We start from the raw sequence: 12,337 nt of genomic DNA on the forward strand, positions 1-12,337 counted from the left end.
AATACCCAAGAAAATGTGCTCTTCACAGTCACCTAATAATTACATTGTTATTAAAATTATGTCACCTTGGTTTGTCCACTTTATTCATTCCCTTAGCCCAGTCTTGCTGAATGTATGCTTTGGATAATGATCCAGAGGGCCAGAACAGCAAGAGAAAAGTGTGTCGCTTTGTTTCCCTCAGCATCTAGAGTATCTTATTCTCTTCTTCCCCACTTGGCCGGATGGCATTTCCCTTCATAAGCAACCTAAAGTTGGCAGCGGTCATTCTGCCTTCACTATAGCACTGTGTACTGAACTGGAGAGACGTTTCCTGCCTTCATATTAAACCCATCGTGAGTGAGGATGGAATTGCTTCAAAAAGAAAGTGTATTCTACAAATCTCGCTTCCCACCACTGCCTCCTGGCATGCTCACCAGATGCCATTTGGTTTCTGGAACTCTTCAAACCGTTGAACTCATATCACTGCTACTCTATGACCCTTCACAACAACTCACACACACTGTGGCACATGCATAGGCACTGTGAGCCCTGTGAGGGGTCAGTGATTGGGGATGGTCTAGGCCAATGCCAGGAGGCTCGGAATGGAGCTAGGCCTGAAGGGAACAGGTGGGCACGTCTTGCATTTTCAAGTGTAAAAGACTTGCATGTGACTTCAGGGATTCAGGTGGAGTTATTGCTTCAGCCAGGATTGGTTTTTCAGTTAGAACTGCTCAAGTGAAGCATTCAGAATCTATCTAGAAATACCTAATGGCCACACAACTGGAGCAAGTCACAGCCTCATACCAGCTGTTTACCCAGAAGGAAAGTCCCCACTGCTTACCCAGACCTCGCTGTATCCTCAGCACAGGCAGCCATCCAGGGGCCACTGGAAAGAAAACGGCATGAGTCATTGGTGCCTGTCTTGTGGTTGGCAGTGCTTTGCAATAGGGACCAGAAGGCCTTCATCTTCTCTTTATGTTTAACCCTTGACATGTTTTTCTTCTGTTTCAGAAGAAGCCATTGAAGATGTTGAAGGACCCAGTGAAACAGCTGCTGATCCAGAGGAGCTTGCTAAGGACCAAGAGAGTGGAGGCGAGAAAGACCAGGGAAAGTGGACAGGTAGTGTGCGTGGCTGCCCTCCAGCCTTCTTATCTTTCATTCCCTGGAAGAATGGAGCTAACAGGTCAGGGAGTGGACACATCCCTAGTCTGCCCAGAAAACGATGTTGGCTTTGGGTGAGTGGGAAGGGGATTTTGTTTTACTTTTTTGAGTAGTCACCTTCATTCTCCTTATTATACTATATTCTACTATGTTTTTAAGCGGTTAAGTTTCTTAAGTGGCGCCAAAGCAAACGTATCTATTGAGCATTGAGGTAGGTGCCAGGCTGTGTGCCAGGGCGTCTGGGTTTTGGTCACATCTCTTTGGTGCCTCTTCAGTGCTGTTTTGTCCTTGATGTCATTCTTCCTCTGTTGAAGGCCCAGTCACCGGTCCCACCTGCTCCCAAGGCCAGAGGGGGTTTGTGTCACTTGAAACTTGATTAGGGTCACCCCTGATTTTCAGCCTCAAGATTCTCTAAGGGTCAGGTATGATGGCTCATGCCTGTAATCTCAATACTTTGGGAGGCTGCGGTGGGAGGATCACTTGAGCCCAGGAATTCGAGACCAGCCTGGGCAACATAGCAAGTCCCTGTCTCTACTAAAATTATAAAAACAATTAGCTGGGTGTGGTGGCATATACCTGTAGTGCCAGTGACTTGGTGGTGGGGGAGCGGAGCTGGGTGGGAGAACCAAGTGAGCCCTGGAGGTTGAGGCTGCCGTGAGCCCTGATCATGCCAGCCACTGCACACCAGCCTGGGCAACAAGAGTGAGACTATCTCAGCAAAAAAAAAAAAGAAAAGATTCTCAGCTAGGTATAATGGCTGATACCTGTAATCCCAGCATTTTAGGAGACTGAAGTGGGCAGATTGCTTAAGCTCAGGAGTTTGAGACCAGCCTGGGTAACATGGTGAGACACTGTCTCTACAGAAAATACAAAAAATTAGCCAGGCATTGTGGCTCATGCTTGTGGGAGGAATACTTGAGCCAGGGAGGTTGAGGCTGCAGTGAGCTAAGATCATGCTCAGCACTGCAGCCTGGGTGACCAAAATATATAAATAATTTTTTTTCTAGAGGAGTCAGCAGTGAAGGGTGGTCTTTGTCCTGCATTTGGGGGCCTGGACAGGGCCCTACACAGGTGGTGCCTGCCCTTCATATTCTTCCTGTCCTCCCCCTCCCCCAGGGTGAGCACCCACATGCTAAAATCCACCCAAAGGGGAGATGAGCAGTGCAGCCAGGCAGGGAGACATCTTACCCAAAGCAAAAGACATTGAAGAAGCCAAGACAGGAAGTGCTATTTCTGGAAAAACTGATGTTGAGAGAAGGAGACCGCCCATTTCTCAACGTGATAAGATTTCTCTGTTGACGGGAAGAAGAGCTGAGACTAAAAAAGCTTAGGGTTTTTGAGGAACAGCAAAGTCACCTCTGAGAAGACTTAGGGGGCAGTTAAGTCTTCTAGAAAATAATAAGAGGAAACGATGTGACAGGCAACAAAAAGGATTTTGTTTGGTCACCCTGGTTGTTATGACCATTATTATTACAATACTTTTGTTTTAGAGAAAATATTTACTTTCTGGAGTCTGTATTCATTGGGCCTTTGTTACTTTTCTGGCATGACTGTTCTTAAATCATGTTCAGTGTTGGCCTTCACTATTTAAACAAGATACAGGGTCTTGGAGAGAGGCCAGAAGAGAGCAATGAAAGTGACTGAAGGGCTGAGAAATACTGCCTTTGAGAAGAGGCTGAAGAAATGGGTCATTCAGCCTAGAAAAGAGAAATTAGAGAGGTAGTGCCATCGTTCCCAAATATTGGGAGGGGTATGCAGGGCAGGCGATGTGCAGTGTTTCCTGGGAGACACAGACAGGGCCATAACTGCAGCCGAATGAATGGATAGCATGCCGGGTGGACTCTACTGTCCACTGTGCTTAGTGTTCCCCTTCAGACTGGCCTTTGTGGTGTGCAGAAGGCTGAACTCCAGAAAACGATGAGAGTTACAGCCAGACACCCTAGGAGGATGTGTAAGGTAGGACTGAGGAATAGAGGATGGACATCTGTGCTTAAAGGAAGGCCCTGAAGGTAGTAAGAGACGTATCCTCCCGTGGGGCTTTGCCTGGACCAAGATCCCGGTTTTGCCTCAATGTTAAATGAGAGCTAAACAAATGGTTCAGATAGCAATTAAACACATTGCCAGGTGAGCTGGGGCAAAGGATTTCACACACAGTTTGAAGACTGGTGACCTTCTGGGTCATCTGTCCTTTGTTGTCATGATTTGAGTGCTTGATTTCTAATCCTGCCACTCATTAGCTCTGTGACCCCACTCAAGGTATCTTGACCTTTCTGTGCCTCAGTTTCCTCAAATGACACGAGGAATAAAAATAGTACCTATTTCTAGAGGATTGCTGTGAGGATTATTTGACTATGGTAAACTCCAGGCAGTGCTTGGCATGTAGTAAACTCCATGTAAGTTGATTGTTTAATGGTTTAGTGATACATAACATGAGGAAAACTAGTAGCAGTTTCTCTTTGGGTTCTCTGTTGCCAGGCATCATGTGGCTCCCAGGAATTTTGAGCTGAGGGAGGAGCAACATACAGGGATTTAGTGGGATCGTGCGATTGATGTTTGGTGCGTATGTTTCCTGCATTTTGTGTGCTAAGGGCACTACGGAAATGATAAACAGGAGAGCCATTTGCACAGCCCCTACTGTGTGTGCTGACCTATGATAGCCACTCTATATGTGCTTCTCTAATCCTTGCAGCCAGTTTAGGGCAATCTTTAAGAGCAGGTCAGTTCAGTCTTATTCAGACTGTTTTTGATTCAGTGAGAGTTTGTCTTCATAGCACCAGTGGACGTGCTAGGCAATTGGGAGACTACTAAAAAAACATAAAATGAACACCATAAAAAGAGAATGTCCTGGCTCACGCCTGTAATCTCAGCAATTTGGGAGGCTGAGGCAGGCAGATCACAAGGTCAGGAGGTCAAGATCATCCTGGCCAACATGGTGAAACCCTGTCTCTACTAAAAATACAAAAAATTAGTTGGGCGTGGTTGGTGGGCGCCTGTAGTCCCAGCTCCTCTGGAGGCTGAGGCAGGAGAATCGCTTGAATCCAGGAGACGGTTGCAGTGAGCCAAGATTGTGCTACTGCACTCCAGCCTGGACAACAGAGCAAGACTCTGTCTCAAAAAAAAAAAAAAAAAAAAAAAAAAAAAAGAAATGTCCTTAATAAGATTCCACGTTCTCATCCATTTATTCAAGCAACAGACCTACTTAATCTTTACTTCCAAAAGACAGAGAGAAAATGAATGAATGAGTGACTGAATGAATAACTCAGAGGTGCACGTGCCCAGTGCACAGTAGTAAAGAGAGAAGGAAAATTCTTTTCTGACTCCTGCAAATGATCCACTTTTGACCCGAAGCATAATTTTGTCTATAGCATCTGAGTGTGTAATGACAGGCTTTATTAAGGTACTTGGGCCGATTTGATCTTGGAATCGATATAGGTGCCAGCAGCCTCCTCTGAGCTTTCTTCTGGATCTTCAGTATTTTATATTAAAAAAAAATCTACGTTTGTTCTATTCTCTCCATAAATTGAGCTGTTCCTATCTGATTACATGTGATGGGGAAGGCTTCCTCCTGGCAAGTAAATAAATACTGATTTCACAATTTGTTATACGTTGATTAGTGGCTGTTCATGATGCAGATGAATAATATTTCAAATGGGCCTGGATAATTGGCATTTTCTCAGCTATTGATTATGTAGTTTTGGGGTTTGTGGAGGAATGGGTAATCTTGACTGAAAATTTTCACCTATTTATTTCTACATTTGGAATGGGCCTCCTGGTTTCCTTTTTTGGGTGTCCCTCTTTGGGATTCTTTTATTCAGATGTCAGGTCTTTCACCGTGACATCTGAATAAAATAATTCAGCACGGCAAGCAAGAGAGTGACTTGAACCAAGGCTGAGTCAATTCCACGATCAATGGCTGAGTCCCTGCCCCATGCAGGGCACTGGGCAGAGTTCCCCAGATCACAAATTCAGTGAGATTATAGGGCTTGCCTTCAGGGAATCTCACACTCTTCTGGGAATTTCAGGAATGCCCATAATCATAAGAGCAATATTACAATAGTTAAGTGCTGTTGAATGGAACTTTTTCTGTACTGGTAGAAATGTTCTGCATCTGAACTGAACAGTACAATAGTCACTCGCCACATATGGCTATTGCGTATGTAAAGTGTGGCTAGTACCACTGAGGAACTGAACTTTAAACTGTATTTGATTTTAATGAATTTAAATTTAAATAGCCACATGTGCAGCTATAGTTACCCGAAAGGAAGAAAAGCAGCCCTGAGAGAATGTATCACAGGTATAGCAACTTTCCGATAATTTTCAAGGCTGCATAAAGCTCTAACCCTGTGCCAGGCACCATTCTGGAGCTTCACACCTGTCCTTCCCAGCAGGCATGGCACAAATGGCTCACAGGTCCTGCTTCGTCTGTTTATCCCAGTTTGCCATCATTTTTTATGTGTGTGCGATGATGTGAAAAAAAAGTTAGGAAACACTGCTTTACATACCTTATCTCATTTGATTTGCACCCCTACTCTATGACACGAATACCATAAATAACCACCCCATCATTTGGCAGGTAAGAAACTGAACCCTGGAGAACTCTAGCAATTTGCGCAAAGGTATGCGGACAGGTTCAGATTTACACACTGGCTTTTTCACTTATTCTAACGTAGGACAGAGCCCGAGCTCTTACCAATATACCATCTCTCAGAGAAGGATCATTTTCAGTCTGATCGTTTGATCTAGTTTTCATCTGTGTCTAAGTATAAGGAGTAGCAGTCTCCTGACATTGTACAGTGACTATAGCAACATGACAGTCACCATTATGTTCAAAATGAACTGGATATCACCCATGGATATGTATCCTGTAAGGAGCTGGCACTGTGCTCAGTCTGAAAGCAGGATGGTGATGTGGAAAGACTCTAGATTTGGAGTCAGGAAGCCCACCAGCCAGCAGCTGACCTTGGTTGAGGCACTTGGCCTCTTGAAGCCTCAGGTACCTCCTCTGTGAAACATGGACAAGGGATACCCACTAGTCCCAACCATCTGAGAGTTCCAAGAGGTGAGTGGTACTACATGGACAGGCCCTCCGGGCGCATCTTGTCAGGGAAAGTGTGATGTGCTCCTTTGGGCCAGTGAGGGGCATAGGAAGCCGCTTTGTTCTCTTCCTTCATGCACAGCCATTGCCACTGTCCAACTTTGTGGTTTTCTCTTTTGAAACATGAAAATGACCCGTGTTCTCTTTTACCAGAATAGATTTGAATGTGTGTATTCTCAAATGAAGAGCCCCCTGTGTCAGCCACTGAGCAATGATTAATGCAGTGATTATCCAATTAATCATTAATTGCAATAAATTAAGTGATATACAATTACTGCTTTATCACCAATAATTAGGGAAAAATGGAACTCTTGGCAAAGAATCATAGCAGGATGGTTATTTAATTCCTGTAGTCATCATGGTTTCCAGCCACAGAGCACCAAGCTGAGTCTAGTTAAGGTAATTTGGGACAAGATGACCAGAGGGTATTGGTGCTTTTAAACAATGAGAGTTGGCTGGGGAAGCAGGGAGATGGCTCTACTTGCATGACACCACAGTAATGCTTCACAAATCCCTAACTGACGTTCATGTTTGCATTTTTGTGGATTTTTGAGTTAGAATGGTGGTTGGAATGTTTTATTTTCTTCTAGAGGATTGGCCTGAAGCAACTTTATTAACTTTTTGCAATCTATGATGCTCACCTAACACAGCAATTAGTGCAGTGGAGCGTCCCTGATTTGAATCTGTGGAAGATTGCTATGGAAGGAAGGACTAATGGGCGGGCAAGGTCTGGGTGACTGTTAGGGAAAAGTACGTTTATGGAATATGGTGCTGGCAGGCATGATTTCAATCGGATTTGACATGTTTAACATAAATGTATAGTGTATGGCTCCTGACGCATATGAATAATTCCTACAGACCTGCTGCCTTTTTAATTACTGAGGTTGAAAATAAGCAGGTCAGGCACATCCTGGTGCAAATCTATTACCAGCCCTCCTGCTTCTTTCCCTGTTGTTTACAGCTTTGTATAAACAGAGATGCCTTTGTATGGGGAACGTAGTGCCTGTAATATAACCTGTGACGGAGAATGGAAAGGGGGTGAAAAAATACTACTATTTTTTTTCCCCCAAATTGAGTCTCTAAAGACTAAGGAAGGTATGTGCTGAGAGTAAACATGTGTTAGGAAAAACACAGGACTCATAGGAGTCAGAAGCCCTGGGTCAAGGCCTAATTCTGCCACTAAGATTAACTGCGTGACCTGAGGTCTCTGGACCTCAGTTTCCTAATCTGCAAAGGGGCAGGTTGGACCAAACGGGTTCTTAGCGATTCTGGAGATACATAAAATATGACTGGGGGAGGGACAGTTGTAGAGTAGTATAGGGCATGTTAATTACTAAAGTTGGAATGCTAATAACTTGCAAAGATTTCCCGTGTCTGTGGGTAGTTAACGTAGCCTGGATAAAGGGTTCAAGACTTTCTCCATGGAGGTCAGGCAGCATCAAGCTTACTTCTTGATGGGGTGTCAGAGTATCATATGCCTTTACCCAGTTCTGTGTTCTTGGGACAGCTCACACTGTGTTTTCAGAGCCGGCGGGATGAGGACATCAACAGAGGAGTCCATGGAGACTTACCTGGGTGCCTTTGAGTGGTCACCCATATCTCAGGCTTGTTGTTGGCTAGAAACCAGGCTCTTCACCGCAACCACACCTCCTCAAGAATCATTTTGGACTAATTCTGTGTCTTTCCGATACTTGGTTTCATTTTTCCGTCTCACCCAAAAGTAAAAAATTTGTTTTTGTAGCAGGATGCATGTGAGGGAATGCTGGGAGCCCGGTGTGCGTGGCCCCTTTGTGGTTCATGGTCCTGCCAATGGAAACCGTTTCTGGTTTTATGTTTTCACACATAGATGGGAATTGTGGGACTCTGTCAACTTTTCCAGAGTCAACTTGTCCCCCCTTCTCTCACTCTCCACTCCTTTTTTTCCAGGCCACTTTCAGTATACTTGGCTGCTTAAAGTCACTGCAGGCGGAATTCTGTCTCACAATTGAAAACAAACCATGAACTATTTTTATGTTGGGAAGTGAAAATAGATAGAGGCTGTGGTGTACCTCTGGACCTGCCCAAATTACAGTTAATTCAAAGGTCTTGGCTTTGAGAATTTATATTGTAAGTCATAAGAGAGATAGGGACCACATCAGTTGAACAAATATTTTCCTGCACAGATATCTAAGGCAGGTACAGGACATGCAAAGAAAAAGAAAAAGGAACTCGCTTTCTAGAAGAGTTGTCATATGATGTAATCACATAATTATGACACAGTATAATGAGAACTATCATCAAGGTATAGATAAAGGACAGTGAAAATGTAGATTAAGGAGCAAATCATTGTTCATCATTATAGAAGATACCTTATAGATTTGCATATTATTCTTATAGAGTAGCCATGTTAATCTTGCCTGCCTTGTTCCAGCTTTAACTTTTGTGCCAATAAGAAAGTACCTCTGTGATTATAATCATGATTGTTAAAAAAATATACTGATGTGCCTGTCCATGGGGGATATTAGAGCATGGTCATTAGGCTGTCATATTCTTCTTGGGTCCAATGTTACCTTTATTTTGCAGCCTAGAGAACTAAGGCTCATAGATTGGGAACTCTTGGGTGGCACAGATGCAGTCAAACCCCAATTTGTCTTCTGAGTCAGATACATTTCCTACATTATAAAGCCAAAGGACATGTAACATATCACTTTCTCTGTTTATAAACGGTTGGAGGACTTAAATTCTGTGCTTCTCTTGTTGTCGGATAGAGTTGTCAGCTGTTTATGGTCAGGAGCTATGTGGCAACCATTGATTTTTGTAATCCCAGCACCTAGCAAGTGCTTAATACTGTTTAGATGTTTCATTAACAATCAGTTGGTAAAATAGCATGACATAAGTACCATCAAGTTATTCTGCTTTCTGCTTTGTAGATATTAAATCCATGGGTTAATAGGATTGTTTATCCTAGTATATGGAAAAGACAAATTTAGGGTGTCTTTGCTTCTCCTAAAAACCAAATTTCAATGTTACAGCTTTTAGAATTTGTCTCACAGGCTTTCCGGTCTTTGTAGGAAAGCCCATAAAAAAGCAAAAATAAGTAAGTTTCTCCCCTCGTTCTGTGGTTTTATAGCCCCACCAGTGTTATTTCCGAGTCCTTCTAAAAATGAGACCATAGCAACGAATGTCTGCACTTTCACCATGTACCAGACTCTGCAGTAGGTGTCATATGCCTGATTTCTGTCTAGAGGCACAGAAACCCTGTGTGTAGACGGTGTTATCCCTTTGACAGATGAGGAAACGGAAAACTCAGTGTAGTCAGATAGGATGCTTGAAATCACACAGCCAGGATCTGAATGAACTGTGCCAGCGCTACAAAGCCCTGTGCTTTATTACTTAGCAAGGGGAACTGACTGATGCCTTCGGATAAAAAGAACTTGGCCTTAGGCAAGCAGCATGTGAGAAAACATCAGTTCCTGAGGAGTCCCTGAAGGCGCTCCAGCACCACTTCCACACACCTTATCCTAGGCCTTTGGAGCATCGTGAGCGAACTGAATGTGGGACCTCAGTGGAGACAGAAAGCAGCACTGATACTAAACGTAAACATTACTCAGTGTAGGGCCTCTTTCTCTGTGTACAAAATACCAAGAGGAGATGTTGACAGTCTTTGTAGTGCTGAAATCTGGTGGGAAAAGTGGAGAATCATTTCCAGTTTCCAGCCTTGCAGGGACCTGAGTAATGTCTTTCTTCCCTAAGTACAAGTTCTCACACTTTCCTGTGGAACCTGGACTAGCAAAAAGAAACCCTATGTGGACCATGGGGGAAGTCTGATCTGTAAGGTTCTGAGAAGTTATATTCAGCAGTTCTCTGTGTCTGTCACCATTCTGGACACACAGCCACATTTTATCTGTTTGTGTTCACAGGTTCACATGCACTCTTAAAATTTAGTATTTCAGGAAGATAGATTTGGAATGGAGAAGAAACTAGAAGAATACTGTTATATTCCAGTCCCTCAGAGTCTAGGCTGTGTTGGGGCTCAGAGACCCTAACTAACCTAATTATTGATTGACTTGGTGGAGACTGAATGAGCCTCTGTTAATTAACTGTGGCCCAATCCCAGAATGACTCGCTTGTGACGGGTTTTGATCTATATCTTGCACCTCTGGGCTTTTTCCTCTGTTGGTCCAAGGGTCTCTGAGGTTCCTTCCCACTCTAGTTGTCTTCACAGTCCTGTAATAAAGCCACAGGGAAGTGTGATACGTGTAGACCCCCTAGTGGGTCCCTGGACTGTGGCCACCCATCATCACAAGATACCATGGCCATAGCTGCAGGAAGTTTTGCCAGGGGAAGACAGCATATTTTGGGGGAACCAACAAGAGGCCAAAGACAGGCAGGTTGACTCAGTACCTCAACTTCAGGAATTGGGTCAAAGTCAGGAATATTTAGCCAGCCTCCAAATCCTGGCATAAGCCAGGCTTATGGTGGAAGCCCAATGCCTATACTTTATTAAATAGACCAACAGCTGATGTTGGTCTAAACCAGGTGGTGGCTCTGTTTTGCCTGGTGGTTCATTTGCAAACCTGACATAGAGGGAGCAAGGTGTCTTGAAACTGAAATGTGGAATGGCCCTTTGGGAGATCAAATCAGTGTGGTTAGCCTTATGCATATTTCAGCAAGAAATCAGTCCAACAGATTCATGTCTCTGATGTAGGGCTTAGTACTATCTTTGTCCCCAAAGATGCAGAGCAAGCAGCAGCACCCACTGGTCAGCATGCACCCACTGTCCCACCTTGAGGCTTCCAGAGCCTGCCCAGAGAGCCTGCTTCCTGAAGAAAAAGCAGAAGCCCCACAGAATGGTGCCTGAACCCCCATTCCCAGATTGCTGACTTGTGCAACTGAGGGCTAGCATAGATCTGTGCATCCTTCCAGGGCTGAAGCAAAGAGGGCCTTCAGCTGCTGTGTCCTGCAGGTGCCTGGCCTCTAGGGAAGCCAGCACTCAAAAGATGCTTCCTCTTCAGCAAGGTGGAAGGAGCCTACAGATATTTGCCCTCTTTTCACAGAGGTTCTCCAGAACAGGACGGGTGGAAAGAAAGAGATTTGCATAAACAAGGGAGTCTGTCCTTATTCTGGATTAGGCTGCCAACAGAACACGTGGAGCTTATTCCTTCTGAGTTTCTGGCTTTGAAGGTGTCTGCATTTGTTTTAGAGTAGGCAGGTGGCCTGAGGATGTTTTAAAACATCTAGGCCATGCGACTGGGCCTGGCTATCATCCCTGAGTTTAGATGAGAGAAACATGTCGTCAAGAGTCATTTAAAGTGGACTGACAGGTTGGCCCATGCTTGCTAGGCCCTCTCACTTAATTCTAGTTAGACCACAAAACAATGTGGCTCCTACCAGTTACACAAAGCTGTGGTTCTGACAGCTGTTCTCAAAGTGTGGTCCCTGGACCACCAGTATTACCTGGGGACTTACTGGAAATGCAGATTATCTGACTCAGACCTATTGAATCAGAACCTCGGGGCAGGGGCTGTGATCTGTGTTTTAATGAACCTTGCCTGGGAGTCTGACACATTCTGGGGTTTGCTGAACCTCAAGGCTGCGATCTCATTGACAAGCGTGAGGTTTTGAAATCTGCTTCTTCTTAAACTAGATAATAAGTCCTGAGCCCTTGCTGGGTGAGGGAGGCTCAGAGCTTTCCCAAAAGACGGAGAAGGTTTCTGACACTCATAGGGCCCTAAGTCTTGGTAGATGTAAGCAAGACTGTGGGTGGTGGAGACAGAGGGAGGGAAGGAGCTGGAGGGGCAGGATCACAATGAAGAGTGATTGAAGACCTGGAAATCTTTATCTACACTGCTTAATAAGTAACACCTGGGTGAAGTGTACATGGGCCCTCTCTATACTGTTCTTGCGACTTCCTGTGAGGCGATAATTATTTCCAAATAAAAAGTAAAGTCATAACAATAACACCTAAGAGCTACTGGATTTTTAAAGTGCTGACCTATTTCGTTCATATTTAAGTTGGAGAAGAAAAATAATCAGTCTTTCCCTGAGCAACTCTTAACACCTATCTGTAGTATAAATCCAATTTTATTTGAAATCCTTTTTAGAAACAAAAGGTCTGTGAAG

At 44.3% G+C, this 12,337-nt stretch overlaps 1 protein-coding gene and 1 non-coding gene across 42 annotated transcripts in view; both read left to right on the forward strand.

Annotated features, from left to right (window-relative positions):
- ZFHX3 (zinc finger homeobox 3) overlaps positions 1-12,337 on the forward strand; it is a 1,555,416-nt gene that overhangs the window by 1,506,772 nt on the left and 36,307 nt on the right. For 38 of the 41 annotated variants that reach the window (XM_054248756.2, XM_054248766.2, XM_054248759.2 and 35 more), the window contains one exon: positions 991-1,098. In XM_054248756.2, the coding sequence (XP_054104731.1) occupies positions 991-1,098 (108 nt within the window). The remainder of the gene's footprint in view (positions 1-990; positions 1,099-12,337) is intronic. The other 3 variants (XM_035282488.3, XM_078357601.1, XM_078357600.1) reach the window with 1 other exon arrangement.
- Positions 9,236-9,295, forward strand: LOC118149794 (U7 small nuclear RNA). The gene has a single exon (XR_004737512.1). It is a non-coding gene; the product is annotated as a U7 small nuclear RNA (small nuclear RNA).

Source organism: Callithrix jacchus, chromosome 20, assembly GCF_049354715.1.
Source record: "Callithrix jacchus isolate 240 chromosome 20, calJac240_pri, whole genome shotgun sequence".
In the NCBI taxonomy this organism is placed as follows: domain Eukaryota; kingdom Metazoa; phylum Chordata; class Mammalia; order Primates; family Cebidae; genus Callithrix; species Callithrix jacchus.